Source organism: Curcuma longa, chromosome 5 (assembly GCF_044706935.1).
Source record: "Curcuma longa cultivar G26 ecotype Majalengka, Jawa Barat chromosome 5, ITB_CL_G26_1.1, whole genome shotgun sequence".
Taxonomy (NCBI): domain Eukaryota; kingdom Viridiplantae; phylum Streptophyta; class Magnoliopsida; order Zingiberales; family Zingiberaceae; genus Curcuma; species Curcuma longa.
The window spans coordinates 13,477,809-13,496,180 of NC_133865.1; the positions used below are offsets into that span (position 1 = coordinate 13,477,809).

Genomic DNA, 18,372 nt, shown 5'->3' on the forward strand with positions numbered 1-18,372 from the left:
TTATATCTTGTCATTTGCGTTGTGTTAAAAAAAAAACTCTTTTTCTTCTGTAAAAAGATGAAATTCACTGTTCATCCAATGGGCCACAACGATATGATATGTCTATTTTCCCACGACTATTTTTGAAGAAAAGAATCGAGAAATTACAATTGAGCACGACTTATAATCTCAAGGATATTATTCCAAGAAAAACTTTTGAAAGTTTTTCATCGAGATTCGTAATCATTATCCTCTTCTATAAATACTCTGCTCCATCATAACCAAATCAATTTATATCTTGTCATTTGTGAAAAAAAAAACTCTTTTAAACATTCTAAAAGTGTGTTTTTTTTATTTATGCCTAAAATTATTCTCCTCTGGGTTTCAAGAGCAGTGATGAACTGTAGTGCTTGTTACAGGCATAAAACAGATACAATTATATTCCAGTTGCAAAGTTACTAAGAATCCTTATCAGTTTTTTCACCTTTCTTTCCGCCCTTCCAACTTTTGTGTGATTCCATTGCATCTATCTATCTATCTATCGATCTATCTGGATCGAATATATGTCCAGAGCCAATGATTTAGGGAGGGATTCTGAAAATTATCGTCTATGTAGAATGACTAAAGGGGAGAAAGGCAAGATAAGATGCCGATGCCTCTCATCGATTGGTGTAGGTTACTCTAATTATTGGTCTACTTGGCGTTCGATAAAGCAAAACTTACGGTACAAGAAAAACGCAAAAAGAATACTTCTATAGGTGTCATATAGTGGTAAAATACTCAAGAGGATTAATAAGAAATTCAAAAGTTCGAATCTCAAATGAGATGAATATATTAGCGATCGGCTTCTGAGTGTAAAGCACAAATCTTTTCAAGTCTTTTCTAATGGAGAGGAGGTATTTTGATGAAACCAAAAACTTAGGGGCATTTTTTAAAAAAAAACAAAACTTGAGGCATTTTAAACACATTTTATGTTTTTTTGACTTTGACAAAAAGTCAAAGTGACTTTTTGTCAAAAGTCAAAATTTTAAGCTGCCCATGTCAAGCTTAGCTTTAAGGAGACAATCAATGAAAATGACTTGTGATCATTTGAAGCTGAAATTATTTTCTATTAGATGGTTAAAATAATTTGCAAATTAAGAAAAAAAAAGGCAAAAATAAAATTATCTTCAATTTAATTTAAAAATATATATATATATATATGAAGTATTAGCATATATAAATATTTTTTATTAATTTAATCAAAATTATTTAGAGATATCAAATTCACTTTAACTTAGTGAAAATCACTTCAATAATATTATAATAACTATAGCCGTAACTATTAAAACAACACTATAATAAAAATATTTTTTAAATAACAAAGTATAATAGAGTTGGTATTTAATATAGAGCATGATAATAATGGGATAAATATTTTAGAAATTGACTTTTTGCGTAAATTGTATTTGAAAAATATCATATGGGCGTCTTTTTTTAAAAAAAATGTAGCCACAATTGATAATTATTAAAATGTGTAAAATCTATTCAATAACTATTATAACGTGTAAAAATTACTTATTAACTGCTATAACATGCTTAAAGTGAATTTAAAATTTAGGATTGTAACAACTACCTAATAGTTTTTATAATTATTTTAAAGTGATTTTAATATAGTTTAAATATTTTTGATAAATTAATAAATATTATTTTTATATAATATTATTTAAAGACTCAAAATTCTAAATAATAAATTCTAAATCTTAAATCATAAATTCATCATAAATATGTTATAATAGTTACTGAATAGATTCTATACGGTATAAATTTTAAATCCTAAATATATTGTAGCGGTTATTCAATAACTTCAACACGTTATAGTAGTTATCAGAGCATCCATAATCCACTTCCATTATAACACCCTCCACCTCATTAAAAAGCATGGAATTCACTGCCACATACTCGTTATAACAACATAGCTCTTTCATCCACATTTCTTTTAATATTAACATTTATTATTTATGAATCCCACCGTCCATTCAATCATCTTAAAATTATATCATATTAAATAAATATATTTTAAAAATATTAAAATTATTATTATTATTTTTAATAATAATCTTACTTTTAAAATAATAATTTTACTATTTTAAAAAATAATATTAAAAATTTTATTTAATTTTAAAATAGCCATTAAAACTAACCATTTTAATAAATATAATTTAAAAAAATACACGTGAGATGGACCAGCCTCCTGGCTAGCTCACCCCACTTTTAATTAAACACGTTTAATTGTTTGAACACATTCAACTGAAGAGGTGTTATAATAGTGTTTAACACTAATGAGGTGTTATAATACCCCATTAAAACATTCATTGTGGATACTCTTATCCATAAATACTAAAAAATGTTAGATTAAGAAATATTTTTAAAATAAAATTATTGAAAGAGCATCTATTTTTATTTTTAATAATTTTGTAAATGATAGATGTCCATTTGATTTTTACCTTTTTAAATTTATAAAGTAAATAAACTAGGAAGGAAATCGAACGGAGGACATTTAGATTATAAAATAAATAAATAAATTGTCCTTAAAAGTAGTCAGAAAGATGCAGATTCCTGCTGATAAAGAGAACTTGTCCTTAAAAGTGGTCAGAAAGATGCAGATTCCTGCTGATAAAAGAGAATCCTTATCATTTGGCTGCTGGTGACTGAAAAATGCTCTTCCCTTTCCAAACCCTGAGGATCGTTGGTTGGTTTAGGGTTTACAGTGGCCTTTATGCAACTTGTGGGATTCCATGGCAGACAACCTTACTTGCATATCTATCTCTAATCTTCAGGGTCGAATATATCTTTCACATATCCTTTGTACCCTCAAACTTTAGTCCCATCTCACTTTTAGGCATTTTATTACGAAATTATTTTTATCTTTAATATTATTGTAGCAACTACGAACTCATAGTTATTACAGTATTGGCATTTCAATTTTAATCAACACAAATAAACTATGTTATTGAGCTATGAATCATAACTACTATTGTCCTATGATTATTTCATCTCTGGTCAATATTATATTATAATAATACTTCGACTCTGATCAATACTAATGATATTGTATTGTAGCAACTACAGTACGTATAATATGAATGTTTTATCTCTGATCAATATTGATTGGTATTAGAGCTATCAAACGGGCCAACCCATGACGGGGCGGGCAAATCTATGACGGATCTATCATATGGCGGGGCAATGGGCCAACCTACCAACTGGCGGATTGGGAAATCTCCAATCCAACCCAACTCAAGACAAGCCGCGGGTTAGGCCGGCCAACCCACGGGTCTGTTAAAAAATAAAAAAGTATTAAAAATTTTAAGTTTAAATTATAATTTAAATTGATTAAGTTGAAAGTTTTAAGTTTGAATTATAATTTTTAAGCTTGAATTATAATTTAAATGGATCAAACTCACTAATTCATTAAGTTTTCTACTTTAATTTTAAATTTTAAAATAAATAAATAAACTTTATCAACCCGCGGGCCAATCCAAGCCCACCGCGAGCCAACCCACGCGGGTCGCGGGCGTAGGCGGGCTAACCCATCTCAATCCATCTTAAAATAGGTTGATAAAATTCCAACCCAATCTGTCTAAATTACTTGGCGGGGCGGGCCAACCCGACGAGCCTAACTATAACTTGACAGCTATAATTGGTATTGATCAATACGATAGCAATTGTAAATCATAACTACTATAACATATTATAATAATTATGAAATTACAAGATCATAATTACTACAACTACACATAATTATAACAGTTACAAAATTATAATTATTATAATTATATAGTAATTATAAAATTATAACGGCTACATTGTACAAGGGACGACGTGCTTTGGATACATCCTTTTAATTTTTATCCTTCCAAGTGACTCAATCTTGTCCTCTAGCCAAGTACAACCGTGTCCTCCACTACACATCACACAATTCTCCTCCCTCCTAAAGCACAAACAAATCTTTACCATCCCTTTAACTTCAAGATAAAGCTCCAAGTTTCAGACTAATTAATTTTTCTCATCCCCTACAACAATCTTTGATTCATACAACTTCTGTTGCCTTCCAAGCATCAATCTTTCAGTTAAAATACAGGGTTTAATTCCTCACCAAGAGCTTCACCAACCTTTCGATACATACATATATATATAAAGAAGATGGAATCAAGTGTTAGTCGATGAATTCCGCGACATAACATCATAAGATGAGTTTTTCGATGATCATTCTTGTGCTTTTCAGCTTTCTTGTGTTAGTTTCAACACCCGCGGAAGCTGCTATTAAGAAGTACCAATTCGATGTGAGTGAGTGATTCGGGTTTGTCGATTAGTAGGCCTAGTCTTTAGGGTTTCATTGTTTGTGTTGTTAATTGTGTTCAAATCAGGTTGCGGTGAGCAATGTGAGCAGGCTTTGCCACGCAAAGCCGATTGTGGTTGTCAACGGGAGGTTCCCCGGTCCGACCATCTATGCTCGTGAGGGGGATCGTATCATTGTTAATGTTACAAACCACGCGCAATATAACATGACCATCCATTGGTACATTACCATAGTTTAATCTGACATAGATTATATGTCGTTATTGTTATAGATGATGATGATTTTGACGATAATTGTAGGCACGGAGTGAAGCAAATGAGGAACGGGTGGGCCGACGGGCCGGCCTACATAACGCAATGCCCTATCCGAACCGGGAGTAGCTACGCCTACGACTTCAACGTGACGGGGCAGCGAGGGACGCTGTGGTGGCACGCACACATCCTGTGGCTGCGTGCGACGGTGCACGGCGCCATCGTCATCATGCCGCCGGCAGGGGTCCCTTACCCCTTCCCTCAGCCTGATCAAGAAGCTGAATTGATCCTTGGTGTGTTCAAGGACCATCTTTCTTTCTTTCTTTCCGATTGATTTCAGGCAGTATAGACCGACCCTTTTGCTATCGACTTGCAGGAGAATGGTGGAACGCCGACGTGGAAGTGATCGAGAGGCAAGGCGACGGCCTCGGCTTGCCGCCGAATACTTCCGACGCTCATACCATCAACGGCAAGCCTGGCCCTCTCTTCCCCTGCCCAGAGAAGCGTAATCTATCGAATTCGATCGATCGTTTGTGTTCCATTTTAAGATACTTTGTCTGAATTTTGATGTCGGATCAGATACGTATGCTTTGGAAGTGGAGTACGACAAAACGTACCTGCTTCGGATCATCAACGCGGCGCTCAACGACGACCTCTTCTTCGCCGTCGCCGGCCACGACATGACAGTCGTAGAGATCGACGCCACCTACGCAAAGCCGTTTTCCACGGCAGCCATCGTCATCGCGCCGGGGCAGACCACCAATGTCCTGGTCCGGGCGGACCAGACCCCCGGGAGCTACTTCATTGCAGCCCGGTCGTTTGTGGACGTGCCGCTCCCCGTCGACAACAAGACCGCCACTGCCGTCTTTCAGTACAAGGGCGCCGCCGCTGCCGGCGGCGCGATCCCAGCCATGCCGCAATTGCCGGCGCCCAACGACACGGCGTTCGTCACCGATTTCCAGGACAAGCTCCGGAGCCTGGCGCCTGCAGACGTGCCGACAAGCGTCAACCGACGGTTGTTCTACACGATCGGAATGGGCGTGAACCCCTGCCTGACCTGCGCGAACAAGACCCGCCTCGTCGGCTCGCTCAACAACATCACGTTCGTGATGCCGGAGATCGCTCTGCTCCAGGCGCACTATAACCGCATCGGGGGCGTGTACCGGCTGGACTTCCCCGACAGGCCAGCAAAGGCGTTCAATTACACCGGCGCACCGCTGACAGCGAACCTCGGCACGTCGCGGGGGACGAGGCTGGGCCGGCTCGCGTTCAACTCGACCGTCGAGCTGGTCCTACAAGACACCAACCTGCTGATGGTGGAATCACACCCCTTCCACCTCCACGGCTACAACTTCTTCGTCGTCGGGCGGGGGATCGGGAACTTCGACCCAGCCAAGGACCCGGCGAAGTTCAACTTGGTCGACCCGCCGGAGCGGAACACAGTGGCCGTGCCGACGGGAGGCTGGACGGCAATCCGGTTCAGAGCCAACAATCCAGGGGTTTGGTTCATGCACTGCCACCTGGAAGTCCACACGACGTGGGGGCTCAAGATGGCCTTTCTCGTGGAGGACGGCGATGGGCCGGACGAGTCCGTCTTGCCTCCTCCGGCGGACCTGCCACCTTGCTAGGGTTTATGATGGTTCGGGTGCGGTGGCTTCGAGGGTCTGTCTGCAAAGATTCACAAATCCTTTCCAAAAATAGAAACAATAATTAACTGAATCTCATATTGACTGGTCGTTACAGAATTATCTCCCAATCTTTACCCGATCTCCGGCGAGTAATTTAGCCGTGGGCTCCACCGCAGGACCCATCGCTCTCCACCACAAGTTACTAGGTATAAAGATAAGGGACGCGGAGACCGGCCAACACAACATGTGCACCGGTCGGTGCTATCCCTTCACGGTTAGATTCGGTTGCGTTTCCAACGAACCGGCGAGCCAATATTTACCTTACACGTGGCGATTGAAGACAGAACCAGCCGCCGCCCAGTGTCTGCACTGAGCAGCCAGTTAGAATATTTGTTAAGAATATAAAATAACAAATAGAAATTTACTATTTCACCAAAAACATCACATTCTAAATAAGATAAATATAAGAAAACAAACAGTAATAATCTACCCTCTTAACTATTCTTATCACATGCTAAACCACCTCATGAGGCTAATTAAGCTCCATCCATGGCAATCCAACCACTTGCCAAACCCTCGCAGTAGTCTCTACTCAACTTAGAAAATCATAATTAAGTCACAAGCATTCTCTGACAGCCTCAAACTTCCACAATCCAAAAGCCTGGCACCATGTGTTACAGCTTATCCCTTGCTTTCTCTGCAACTGCAACAGATTCTTGAGAAAAATAAAGGAAAATTGATTACAGCCCTACTACTGTGCTATTATTTATAGCTCTCCTTGCATGGTGTATTTTCATCTCATCAAGAACAAGGAGATGGTGAATGTGAGGCTTGTAGGAGTGGTTTTGGTCCTGGTGTGGGTTACTGTAGATCTCAATGTAGAGGCAGAAGAATTAGGGTTTGTGGAGACCAGAGGGCTACATTTTGTTGCCAATGGCAGCATTTTCTTCGCCAATGGCTACAATGCCTACTGGCTGATGACCATGGCCTCTGACCCTTCCCAGAGGACCAAGGTCACCTCTGCCCTGAGTGATGCATCCAGGCACGGCCTCACAGTGGCCAGGGCCTGGGCTTTCAGTGATGGAGGGGGCAGCAATGCCTTGCAGACTTCACCTGGCGCCTACAATGAGCAAACCTTTCAGGTTCCACCTTGCATATTATCCTTCTTCTCTTAAGTATCCGGCTGAAAAATAAAATTTGAATTTTGATGATTCCATGTGTGAAAGGGACTGGATTTTGTGGTGTCTGAGGCTAGAAAATTTGGGGCCAGGCTGATACTGAGCTTGGCGAACAACTACGACAACTTCGGAGGGAAGAAGCAGTATGTGGAGTGGGGGAGGTTGCAGGGCCAGAGCATTGCATCTGAGGATGAGTTCTTCACCAACCCAGTCGTCAAAGATTTTTACAAGAACCATGTCAAGGTAATTCAACTCCAATGATGGCTCAATGAAGACGATGACTTATTAGCTGAAACAATTTGCAGGCTGTGCTCACCAGAGTGAACACCATCACTGGAGTGGCCTACAAGGATGATCCCACAATCTTTGCATGGGAGCTCATGAATGAACCCAGATGCCCCTCAGACTCATCAGGGAAGAACATACAGGTATTAAATCATATTCTGATAGAATGCAGTATAATTCATCAACCATGTGAAAAAAAAAAACTTGTTTTTTGATTCACAAAATGTATATTATTTATAGGAATGGATAGCAGAGATGGCTGCATACTTGAAATCTATAGATGAGAATCATTTGGTGGAAGCAGGTCTTGAGGGATTTTATGGGCAGATATCATCAAACCAGAAGCAAGCTAATCCAGGGTTTCAAGTGGGAACTGATTTCATTGCCAATAACCAGATTCCAGCGATAGATTTTGCAACCATTCACTCGTATCCAGATCAATGGTAATGGTGATTGATGAACAGGGAAAAGAAAATTTTTTGCCTAAATTAATTAATTAACTTTCTTATACTCACTGAGACAATTCGACGAACAGGTTGTCGACGCCGGACGAGCAGTCCCAGCTAGCGTTCCTCAACAACTGGCTGGACGCACACATCGACGACGCTAGGAATGTGCTCCGGAAGCCACTTCTGGTGGCGGAGTTCGGGAAATCCACCAAAGACCCCGGCTTCAGCACCGACCAGAGGGACGCCGTCTTCCGAGCGGTCTACTCCAAGATCTACGCGTCGGCCAGGACCGGCGGCGCCACCGCGGGGAGCTTGTTCTGGCAGCTCATGGCGCAGGGGATGGAGTCGTACGGCGACGGATACGAGATCGTGCTCGGGGAGTCCGCGCCGACCACGACGCGGCTGATCGCCGCGCAATCGCGCCAGCTCCGGCTCCTGAGCGGAGCGCGAGCCGGCGGGGGACCAGTCCCGGAGAAGAGAAGGACCGGAGGGCGGAACTGACGCGGAAGATTTGGATCTCTAGGGTTTGGCGCTCCATGCCGGAGAGATCGGAGGCGGCTCCTCTTTGTGATGATTTTGTTCATCCAGGAGAAGAAGACGAACTTAAATAAACGTGAGAATTTTGCATTAATCCACCCCAATTTGGAAAATTTTCACCTATGAAGTTTCCCGCTCTTTTTAATTTTAAATTTATCGAAAAACTATCTAAATTTCGAATGTTACTAAACTACTAACTTCAAAATACTCTTTCAAAGTCATTTGTACCGAAACAATTTACGAAATACCGAACGAACAAGATCGACTCTTAGCTCGGCTTATTACTCTTATTGTGGCAATTACATACTTATGATTTACGACAAAGGAACAAATATGTATATCTTTGCGTTCTCGTAGTAGTAGTTCTTTCGAATGAGGGTGACAAGGAATCCTCCTATATGATTGTTCCATCTTTGATTGTAGCATTCTTCACCACTATCGTGATCCCCGATCGAATATAGAAGCCCTCCGAGGGCCTTTCAGCTTCTTGGACACCCTGTTAACAATCGAAGTGTTATGTAAGTTTACGACAAAGTATTTCGAGTTGAGCACATACGTCTTTGTTTGCGATGACCACATTCTTCCCGATCCTCGCATTCATGTCAATGATGCAGTTCCTATGATCACAAAAGCTTAGATCCATGTTCTTGAACTTCCAGCGAATGCTCATTTAGCATCTCACCTGATCTTGGTGTTGCGACCGACACCTATGGGGACTTTATCACCTGCGAGTAGAGAAGCGATTTCGGCTTCTGTTTCGTAGGTATCAGCACCCATCATCATAGTATCCTGGGGAGTCAAGTGTATCGAACTTTTGATTTTATAGGGAAGTTTAGCACAAGTTGTATTGTTGATTGAAACTAACTTCATGTAACCGAAAACAACTTAACCAAACCTTCAACTCTGAGCCATAATCTAGACGCGAACGAACTCCAACTATAGAACGCTCAACGCTACATTCGCGTAAGAAGCACCCATGTGAGACAATTGCATCCACAATCTGTGCATATCAGTTTGTTCTTTCAGTATACGAAAACTGATTAAAGAAGTGTAATGTGTTTTGAGTGAAAACTTACCCTGCACTTTTCTACTTTCGTTGGCGGTAGAAATCGAGGCGACGTGTAGAAAGGCGTCATAGGATCATAAAATTGAAACTTTGGAGGCTGCATAGGAGGCAAAACCATTTCAAATATATGTCGAAATAATCTCAACAAGCTACTGTTTCATTCAGCTTTGCACAGCTAATACCAACCTGTTCTGTCAATGCCAAATTTGCATCGAAGAAGGATCTGATCGTGCCGATATCCTCCCAGTAGTCATTGAATATATATCCCTGCCGTATCATCGATCAATTAGCTTCGCGTACAAGACTTCGATAAAGTCTCAGAGTAGAGATTCTCTATCACCTGAACATTGTGCTCCTTTACAGCAGAAGGAAGAATTTCTGATCCAAAGTCATTGGATTTTGGATAATTCCACCTAAAGGGAAGACTGAGTAATTAGATATGGAAGATACAGCAAGACGATGACAGAATTTGACCGCTTCTCTTACCTTAGAAGATTTAGTAGAACATCTCGTCGAAACACATACACTCCCATCGACGCGATGTATGGATATTTCATAGAATCCTGGTGAGACATTCGGAGAAAAGTTCCACCATCCTTCTACAATCCATGATCATTCCTGATAACTTCCTAACAAATTGCTTGAAAGAAATCGGACTAGACAGTAGACCATTACCATAGCTTCGAGGTCGGCATCTTTGGGTTTCTCACAAAATTGGGTGATTCGGCCAGACTTGTCCATCCTCACTAGTCCATAATCCGATGCTCGGCTTTAGATAACAAATACCGCATCAGTAGTGATCAAAGACAAAGCTTTTAAGAATACATTTTTACATCATACCGACAAAGACGGCCATGCTTTAAAGATGCATAACAAGATAAGGCTTATGTCATTCCGTTCAAGTAAGAAGGAAAAAAAAATCGGAATCTTCACTAAATGGTAGAAGCATAGTCTAAGGGAACAAATGACATAACTTGGATTTCGTTGAAACAATGAACATATGATAAAGACCCGAAGTTGATGCCTCATCTCAACTTCTTGACAATGACAAAACATGCAGAGAATTAAAGCTAAATTCGTATCGGGTCGATGCAATTTTAAGCAAAAGTTTATTTTGTTCCAAATTGTTCGTCATGACAACGAAATGTAGTGAAAAATAGAATGTGTTCAATCTGCAATAGAGGACATTTAGAAATATCGTATTGAATAGAGACATGTATGCTACACTCTCAAACAGGAGAAATTCATATTGATTATAGAATATGAATATTACGGCTATTATTGAACCACATACAAGCGATTTAGTACTTAGATAGCAAATCTATGACATGAGAACAGAGAAAAGCACAATAGTCTGGAGCATTAATCAGCAAATCGAATGTTGAATGACAATTATTTGAAAAGTTCAAAATTTTGATCGATACTTCTAAATACAGAGGAAGTATAATACAAGAAACTAATATCATGTACCTTTGACCCACAGGCACACACGAGATCGTAATGTCAGCATCAGTATCAATATGTTTCTGCCAAATACAATACGTATATCATACGGGCAACTAACATCATTGAGAAAACTGGAAAAAGAAGGAAAGATTGTTGCGGGAGTTCTGACATACCTGAACAAGATCCATATAATCCATACGGTAAAGTTGGTCACCAGATAAAATTAGTATGTGTTCGATGTTCTTGTTCTTGTTATCCTGAAAAAAGGAATATCAGAGTTAAGTATATGACACGTATAATCATTTGAAAAATAAGAATTTTTTGTTCGATGTGTGCCCGCCTCAAAAACCCAAGTGAATTGCCTGACAGCATCTGCCGTGCCCTGAAACCAACCGGTTCCAGTGTCTTCGGGGGTTTGTGTAGCTGCTAAAACCTGTTTATAATCTTTCGGTGAGTTGAAATAACTAGAAGATATCTAACAAAGTGTTAGACTGAGTGTACACTGCAGCTAACAAACCTCAACGAATCCATCACCAAAGTTGATTCCATTCCCGAAGTTATACGTCCGAGAAATGTGTCGATTTAGTGAAGCTGAATTGAATTGTGTCATTATGAATATCTTGTTTATCCCACTGTTGATGCAATTGCTCATCGGAATGTCAATAAGTCTATAGCATCCACCGACCGGAACCTGTAGAATAACATGTATATCAAAATGTCTGCTTTGATGATCTGAGGCACATCGAGCTACTTGACTAAAACAATCAATCAATCGTCGTAAATCAGAAAGTAACAATACAAACATACAGCACCCCTGCAATTGTTGATGATCTTTAAGTAGAATCAACTTTCAAATGGTTAGAACAGCAAATTATCGCCGAAACACTCCTGAAACTTATAATCAAAGTAAGAACAGCAAATTGATCCTTACTGCAGGTGTGGCTCTTGTGCCAGTGAGAGGAAACAGCTGACTGCCAGTCCCACCCCCTAAAATTATAGAAGCAACACTCTTTGGATCAGCCGTTCGGCTTCCGAACATCGGTGCATGGAAAACCTAGAAGTTGTGACAGAACATTAGCAAACCCTAAAAGATCACACAGTAAGCTGAGACTACTGTCAAATTCAAAGAAGAACAGAAAGCACAACAATTCTTAACCCTAAAAAGCCTCTCAATCCCAGCTCAGCTTGAATGAAATCGTCCCAGTTCAATGAAATGCTTGAAACCCTCTTGTAGAACTCTGAACAGAGCCGAATCAAGAAATTGGAAACTCAGCTTAAATTCTCCAAATCGCGATCAATTCAAGACTCAGAAACCCTCAAGAACCTTCAAAGAACCCCTTTGAATGCACTTGATGGCTCCGATCGGTTTGGATTTGAAGAACTCAGCTGAAATCCACGGCGGAACCGAAGCTCTGACAAAACCCTCACCAGTCGATCCCGACAGCAATTGACGTCAATCCAAGGTTGTAGTTGTCTTCTGGAATCTAGAGATTGATTTGGAAGAGAGAAATCTGACATTGACCGCGCAAGAATGAAGAAATAGAGGGAAAATCATGAGGAAGAAGAAGCTACAGTGCAAAAGTTGCAAGTACTGTACATTTCTCGCTAACACTGCGTTTGAACTCGGCCACTGTTTGAATCGGGTTCGACTCCGATTAAGCCCGGTTCAGCTCCAATTAAGCATGGTTCAACTTCAATTAAGCCTGGTTCAACTTCAATTAAGCCTGGTTCAGCTCCAATTCGACTCCGATTCGGCTTAAATTCACATGGGTTCAACTCAAATCATACTTGAGTCTTGATCATGAAGTTTGGGTCAATTTATTTAATCAATCTTGGCTTGACTCGATCTCAACTGAGCTTGATCTTGGTTCAATTTGAATCCTACAAAGAGTCAAATTCAATTAATGCAAAATTAACCATCAAATCACAGAAATTATAATTAATCATTCAAATATACATCATACCACTAATGCAATCAAATCATATCCATTAAGTAATTAATTTTTTACATAAAAACCCAAAATGAATCAACAAAGTACATAAAAATCCTAACTCATTAGTCATCTGGTCAACCTTGACCTGACTAGTCTTCTCACTTTATTCGCTTTCAAATATCTTTGATCCTATTTGGATCAACTTTTAGTCAAACTTGACCTTTCTTGTCTATATTGTCAAACATTGAAATTCTAGAAATTGATTGCACTAAGAGATTGGTGATTGTCCCATTCTCCTTATGTTTTCTTCAATGCAATCCATCATATTTTTGTTAAACTCAAGAATTTCATTTAAGTAAACCTTACTCTTTGATCATCTGTCATGTTGTACCAATCAAAATATTCTTCTATTTTGCAAGTCAATCAACAAATAAAGTGGGGTTCACTTTCTCTTTGCAATATAACACCCTAATTTGAACTTTTTTTGTAATATCTCTAACAACATTTTGGTAATTATTTTTCACCTCAAGAAATTCTGTAGCCCACTCAAAAATAGTTGGTGTTATGGAAGCATTGGAAACCCTTCAAGAATTAGGTTGTTGTTTGCTACTCACCTTGGGCTTGATCACCTTTAGATTGAGAAATCATGACTTCAACACCATTTAGATAAATTTGCATGTCATCCAATTGTTCCATCATGTGAAGGAGTATCTCATCTCATTGACTATCAATCAATATTCCTCTAAGGCTTCTCTCGGACATTGTAGACATGTCAGCTTAGACTTTGATACTAAATACGATGCAGCAGAAGAGAGATTGAATGTTGGAAGGATTGTGAAGTAGAAATCTAAAATTAGGTGGAAAAGAAGTGTAGAAAAATTGTAAAAACTTAATATCAAACCTAAGGGTTCCTAGATGTCACTCGGTAGAGAGATTGCATCACACAATTTAAGAAAATTCTTAAAAGCTCAATCCTAACATTACAATAATATACATATTCATATTAGTAGATGGACTCATAGAAAATATAAAGGAGTTATAAAGACTCTTAATTAATATTCTAATTTTTTAAATATGGGAAGATAAAACACATTGGAATTGTTGAAAATTTATAGCGACTTTTGACTTATAAATGTTGACTTGAATTGTTAAACTTTATATCATCTCTCAAATAGATTTATTATTTTATAAAGTATATTAAATTAAAAGTTGGTTGAGTGTTGTAATCTTTTTCTGTATTTATAAATTTTTAATAGGCATTGCCACTTGTCTTCATAGTCACTATGTTATAGCAATAGGTCAGTGTTAACATTAATAAGGACTATAAAAATTTTAAGAAAGTTAATAAACTAAGATAGAAGAATGGATCAAAAGATGAATACTGCCCAAATGCCCAGCTCAATCAATCCTTTTGTTAGCAAAACAGGATTCAGCATTGCCAACTGCCATTAAGTTTAACTTATTACCTAAAAGATGTAACAGAAGCATTTGTGTCATCTGCATATCTATGAATAGCTAAAAAAATGAACTTGGCGAGAAAAGTGACTTACATTTTACACTACATTTGTGTCATTTGGATTTTTTTTTTAAATTTTATTTTCTATGATTATTTCGAACGATTAAAAGATTATTTACGATAATTAATTTGATTGTTGTTGTATAAATTATTTACAACAGAATATCATAAATTAAGGCTGCATTAGAAAATGAAAATTTTGAGGGACAAATTGAAAATTTCTTAAGCCCATATAATAAATGTGCAATGTATGCGAGGATTGACCGAAAGAATCCCTGGGAATTTTACCTTTTGTAACACGTCGTCAATCGTGTCACTGCGAACATTATTGCAGCCGCGGCTCGCTCTCCGCTGCCGTGTGCTACCATCTCTCACGGGAGATGTGAAACGAATAGCGGCGGCGGGTGAAGTTATCAAGGCGGACGATCGAGAGAAAGAGAGAGAGATGGCGGAAGGGTTGGATTGGGAGTCGCTGACGGAGGCGACGTCGGGGGCGGTGGGGGCGCTGGTGAGCACCACAGCGCTCTACCCCCTTGATACCTGCAAGACCAAGTTCCAGGCTGAGGTCCAATCCCAGGGGCAGCGCAAGTACAGGTCATCTTCGCTCTCTCCTTTTCATCTTCTTGTCTTTTTCGAGAATGAAGATCTCGCCTTTGTATTCACTTTGGATGATTTCTTTTTCTTGTTCAATTGTCTACTTGTAGTCCAAGTTGATCTCCTACCTTGCCTTTCATAGTTTTATGATCTCAAGCGAGATCCGTGCTTGTACCATCGCTTCTGAGTTGTCGGCTTCTCTCTTCGCTCTCTTCTTTTTATTGAAAACTCAAATTTCTTATTTTACAGGTATTACTTACCAATCGTAGTTAGTCGATTTTGATCAGGTTTTCGTAGTTAATCATCTTGTTTTAAAGAAAGTTCCCATTCATCCCTGTTACTGCTTCTATGGTAAGAATTGACTCTCAGAATTGGTATGAAGCAAAGGGAATTTTTTTACCGAAGCAACTTCTTAAAATGAGTCCTGTACTTGCTCAGTTTTGTATAAGTTATAGTTTGGGTCCTAGTGTGGATTGTTTTTTCTCTTAAAAACAATATCATGAATCTCTATAATATTAACACATTTGCTGATTCTGAACATGAGAAGATGATCTTCCTTGTCTTTTCTAACAGATCGGTTGTAAAAGAGTAAGCTACCAATAGACTTGGAAAAATCTTCTTGGGTTGCCTGGATCATCTGTGACGTTTTGACAATTATGTTCTCATTGATGTGCATTTCAAAAGTTATACCCAAAGAACATACTTAAGATTTGGTGTTTAACTCTTGATCTCAGCTACTTCTGATTTTTCAAATAAATCTCTATCTTAACTAAGTAGAAATGAGGAAGACTGAAACTGTAGAAATAAGGAATGAGGTACGATGATAAAAGAGGTGATTAAGGATGGTTTCATCATAAATCTTTCAATATTAGTTACACTCTGGTCAAAGGTGTAATAACCTTCTTTCTTTAGAAAATTACGCTGGACCATAGTTATCTCTTTTTCACATCCTTGAATCAGTGATGTGCATAACATTCAGTTCATAACCAAGTGATACTATTTGCTATTGTTAGTAATAATAGCAACTAATGCATCCTAACTTCTTTGTATAAATAAAGTGGAAATGAACCTATCCCTTGATCCTGCAGCTTGCTTAGTTTTCTCTGAGATTATCTTGATATTGTGCAATGCTTTGGCTTGATTTTTTTTTTTTTTAATGTTTTGGCTCTATCAGGAACCTATCAGATGTGTTGTGGGAAGCAATTTCCAAGCGCCAATATATGTCTCTATACCAAGGCTTAGGCACCAAGAATCTGCAATCTTTTGTCTCACAATTCGTTTATTTTTATAGTTATAGTTATTTAAAACGATTTTATCTGAAAAAGAGTGGAGCTAGATCTGTTGGAACAACAGCAAACTTGGTGGTTGCTGCTGCTGCAGGGGTTTGCACTGTTGTCATAACACAAGTATGTACTTTTTTTGGTATATGTATCTGATGTTAGTAAAGTATGTTGCTGTTACATTTCTGAAATTTGACTGCATGAATGTTTTGCATTTTTCCAGCCCCTTGATACTGCATCTTCAAGAATGCAAACTAGTGCCTTTGGTAAGTCTAAAGGATTATGGGAAACTCTATCAGAAGGATATTGGATTGAAGCCTATGATGGCCTAGGGATATCTCTCCTTTTGACAGCAAATCCTGCAATTCAGGTAATATTAACTATCTGAAATTGCATTTATAATAAAGGTCTTTTTTGTGCATGCTCCTCTGGATCTTCAATTTAGCTTTTGCAGTTGTTTACTAGGTTCTTGTTACAATGGTTAATAAGAGGGATTCATTATGTGACTTGCAAAATTTCTTTTTATTCTTACAATAAACTCCAATATACAAAATGCCTCCTGCTCAGAACATTTTGGTAGGGTTAGGTATGTTAAGGCTGGGCAGTTTGCCCTATACTCATGGATTTATTTCCTCTTCCAAGATGTCAATTAGCAAGAGTATCATGAAAGATTCTTTCCCGTGTTGTTTGATGTGTCAATTGCAAAGTAAAACTTAAAAAAGTGATAATATGGTGCTTTGAAATTAATCATCAGTTGGTTATTTTGTATGTTGGATAGCATTTGGAGGGTCGTGTATTGCTCAATCATTTCATCTGATAGCATTATACAAGACCCTCATGCATAAAAAGTGGTAGTGTTTGACAGGATTTTTTGCTTCTTGGTATCTGATTGTTTGATCTATAAGTAGTATTTGTGAGATTGGATTATTTGCCAGTTGTTCTTTGATGATTACATGAAATCTTTGTATAGAAAATAACTTTCTTTTGTCTAAGAAATGTGCTATACATTTCTAAAGTTGGTTGATAATATGAACCCTGCACATCCACCAAGATCTATGCTTGATGCATCAGTTCATAATATTCTCATTTGAATTTTCGTCAAAATAGCCTATATGGTTTTACTTCACTGTAAGCTTGATAATTTTATCTTCAGGTTCACTCTACCTAACTAATAGTTATAAGTTATGAAACAACCACAATGCTTTATTCAACCATGGTGTTCATTTGACTTAAATGATGCCCATTCTCAAGAATCATTGCCTGATCAGATAATGTTTTTATGGAACATAAGAGGAATAGAACATCTATTCTCAGAAATGTATTCAAGTGCCTAACAAATATTAATGTATGACTATTCATCTTCTATAAGAAGAACAAAAGCAGAGTTGTCCAAGATGTTTGACTGAATTTGAATGAAATTTTGTAAATTTATCTAACTAGATTCCCATGAAATATCTATTAGGAATCATAAAATGCTCTTATAATTAATCAGGGTTAGTGATTGTAATATTGTTCATTTTGTGATTCTTATTTTCTGGATGCTAGGATTTGACATAACTTGGGAGTCCTAATAAAGTGCATATTATTTTGTACCAATTTCTGTCACTTGTGTTGAGTTTGGCATTGCTCCTCAGTATACATTAAGTTTAATTGAAAGGTAAATATAAGAACTTTATGTTGGTGCTAATGATTTAATTGTATGTCTGGAAGAATGAGCCACTTTATTTCTTGGTTAGTTGCCCATGGAAACTCAATATTGATCATTTTCTTTTTCTGTCTCAATGAAATAGTATACAGTGTTCGATCAATTAAAACAGAGAGTTCTAAGGAGACAAAGCAATAAAGTTGCGACAGAAAACACAAAATCATCTCCTGCATCTCTTTCTG

At 38.2% G+C, this 18,372-nt stretch overlaps 4 protein-coding genes across 4 annotated transcripts in view; 3 read left to right on the top strand and 1 right to left on the bottom strand.

Moving 5' to 3' along the window:
- Positions 1-4,184: 4,184 nt before the first annotated feature.
- On the top strand, positions 4,185-6,200 carry LOC141828968 (laccase-11). Its single transcript, XM_074716362.1, is given in 5 exon segments — positions 4,185-4,304; positions 4,389-4,540; positions 4,621-4,865; positions 4,949-5,077; positions 5,152-6,200. Coding segments are annotated over 5 exon segments (1,695 nt in total).
- A 570-nt stretch (positions 6,201-6,770) lies between these two features.
- LOC141828970 (mannan endo-1,4-beta-mannosidase 1-like) lies at positions 6,771-8,613 on the top strand. Its single transcript, XM_074716364.1, has 5 exons — positions 6,771-7,342; positions 7,427-7,624; positions 7,675-7,806; positions 7,904-8,106; positions 8,199-8,613. The coding sequence occupies exons 1-5, from the start codon at positions 6,983-6,985 to the stop codon at positions 8,611-8,613; spliced, it is 1,308 nt and encodes a 435-aa protein (XP_074572465.1). The 5' UTR covers positions 6,771-6,982.
- Positions 8,614-8,915: 302 nt separating this feature from the next.
- Positions 8,916-12,210, bottom strand: LOC141828969 (glucose-1-phosphate adenylyltransferase large subunit 2, chloroplastic-like). The gene is made up of 14 exons (XM_074716363.1): positions 12,093-12,210; positions 11,679-11,852; positions 11,502-11,594; positions 11,335-11,418; positions 11,186-11,241; positions 10,391-10,484; positions 10,202-10,314; positions 10,056-10,128; positions 9,902-9,982; positions 9,726-9,812; positions 9,545-9,649; positions 9,332-9,438; positions 9,206-9,266; positions 8,916-9,145 (listed from the first exon to the last, which is right to left on the bottom strand). The coding sequence occupies exons 1-14, from the start codon at positions 12,198-12,200 to the stop codon at positions 9,044-9,046; spliced, it is 1,338 nt and encodes a 445-aa protein (XP_074572464.1). The 5' UTR covers positions 12,201-12,210; the 3' UTR covers positions 8,916-9,043.
- A 2,723-nt stretch (positions 12,211-14,933) lies between these two features.
- The window catches only part of LOC141829919 (peroxisomal adenine nucleotide carrier 1-like), a 5,061-nt gene continuing 1,622 nt past the window's right edge, over positions 14,934-18,372 (top strand). Inside the window, exons 1-4 of the mRNA XM_074717392.1 lie at positions 14,934-15,205; positions 16,380-16,611; positions 16,709-16,855; positions 18,276-18,368. Of these exons, the coding sequence (XP_074573493.1) occupies positions 15,057-15,205; positions 16,380-16,611; positions 16,709-16,855; positions 18,276-18,368 (621 nt within the window). The 5' untranslated portion in view covers positions 14,934-15,056. The remainder of the gene's footprint in view (positions 15,206-16,379; positions 16,612-16,708; positions 16,856-18,275; positions 18,369-18,372) is intronic.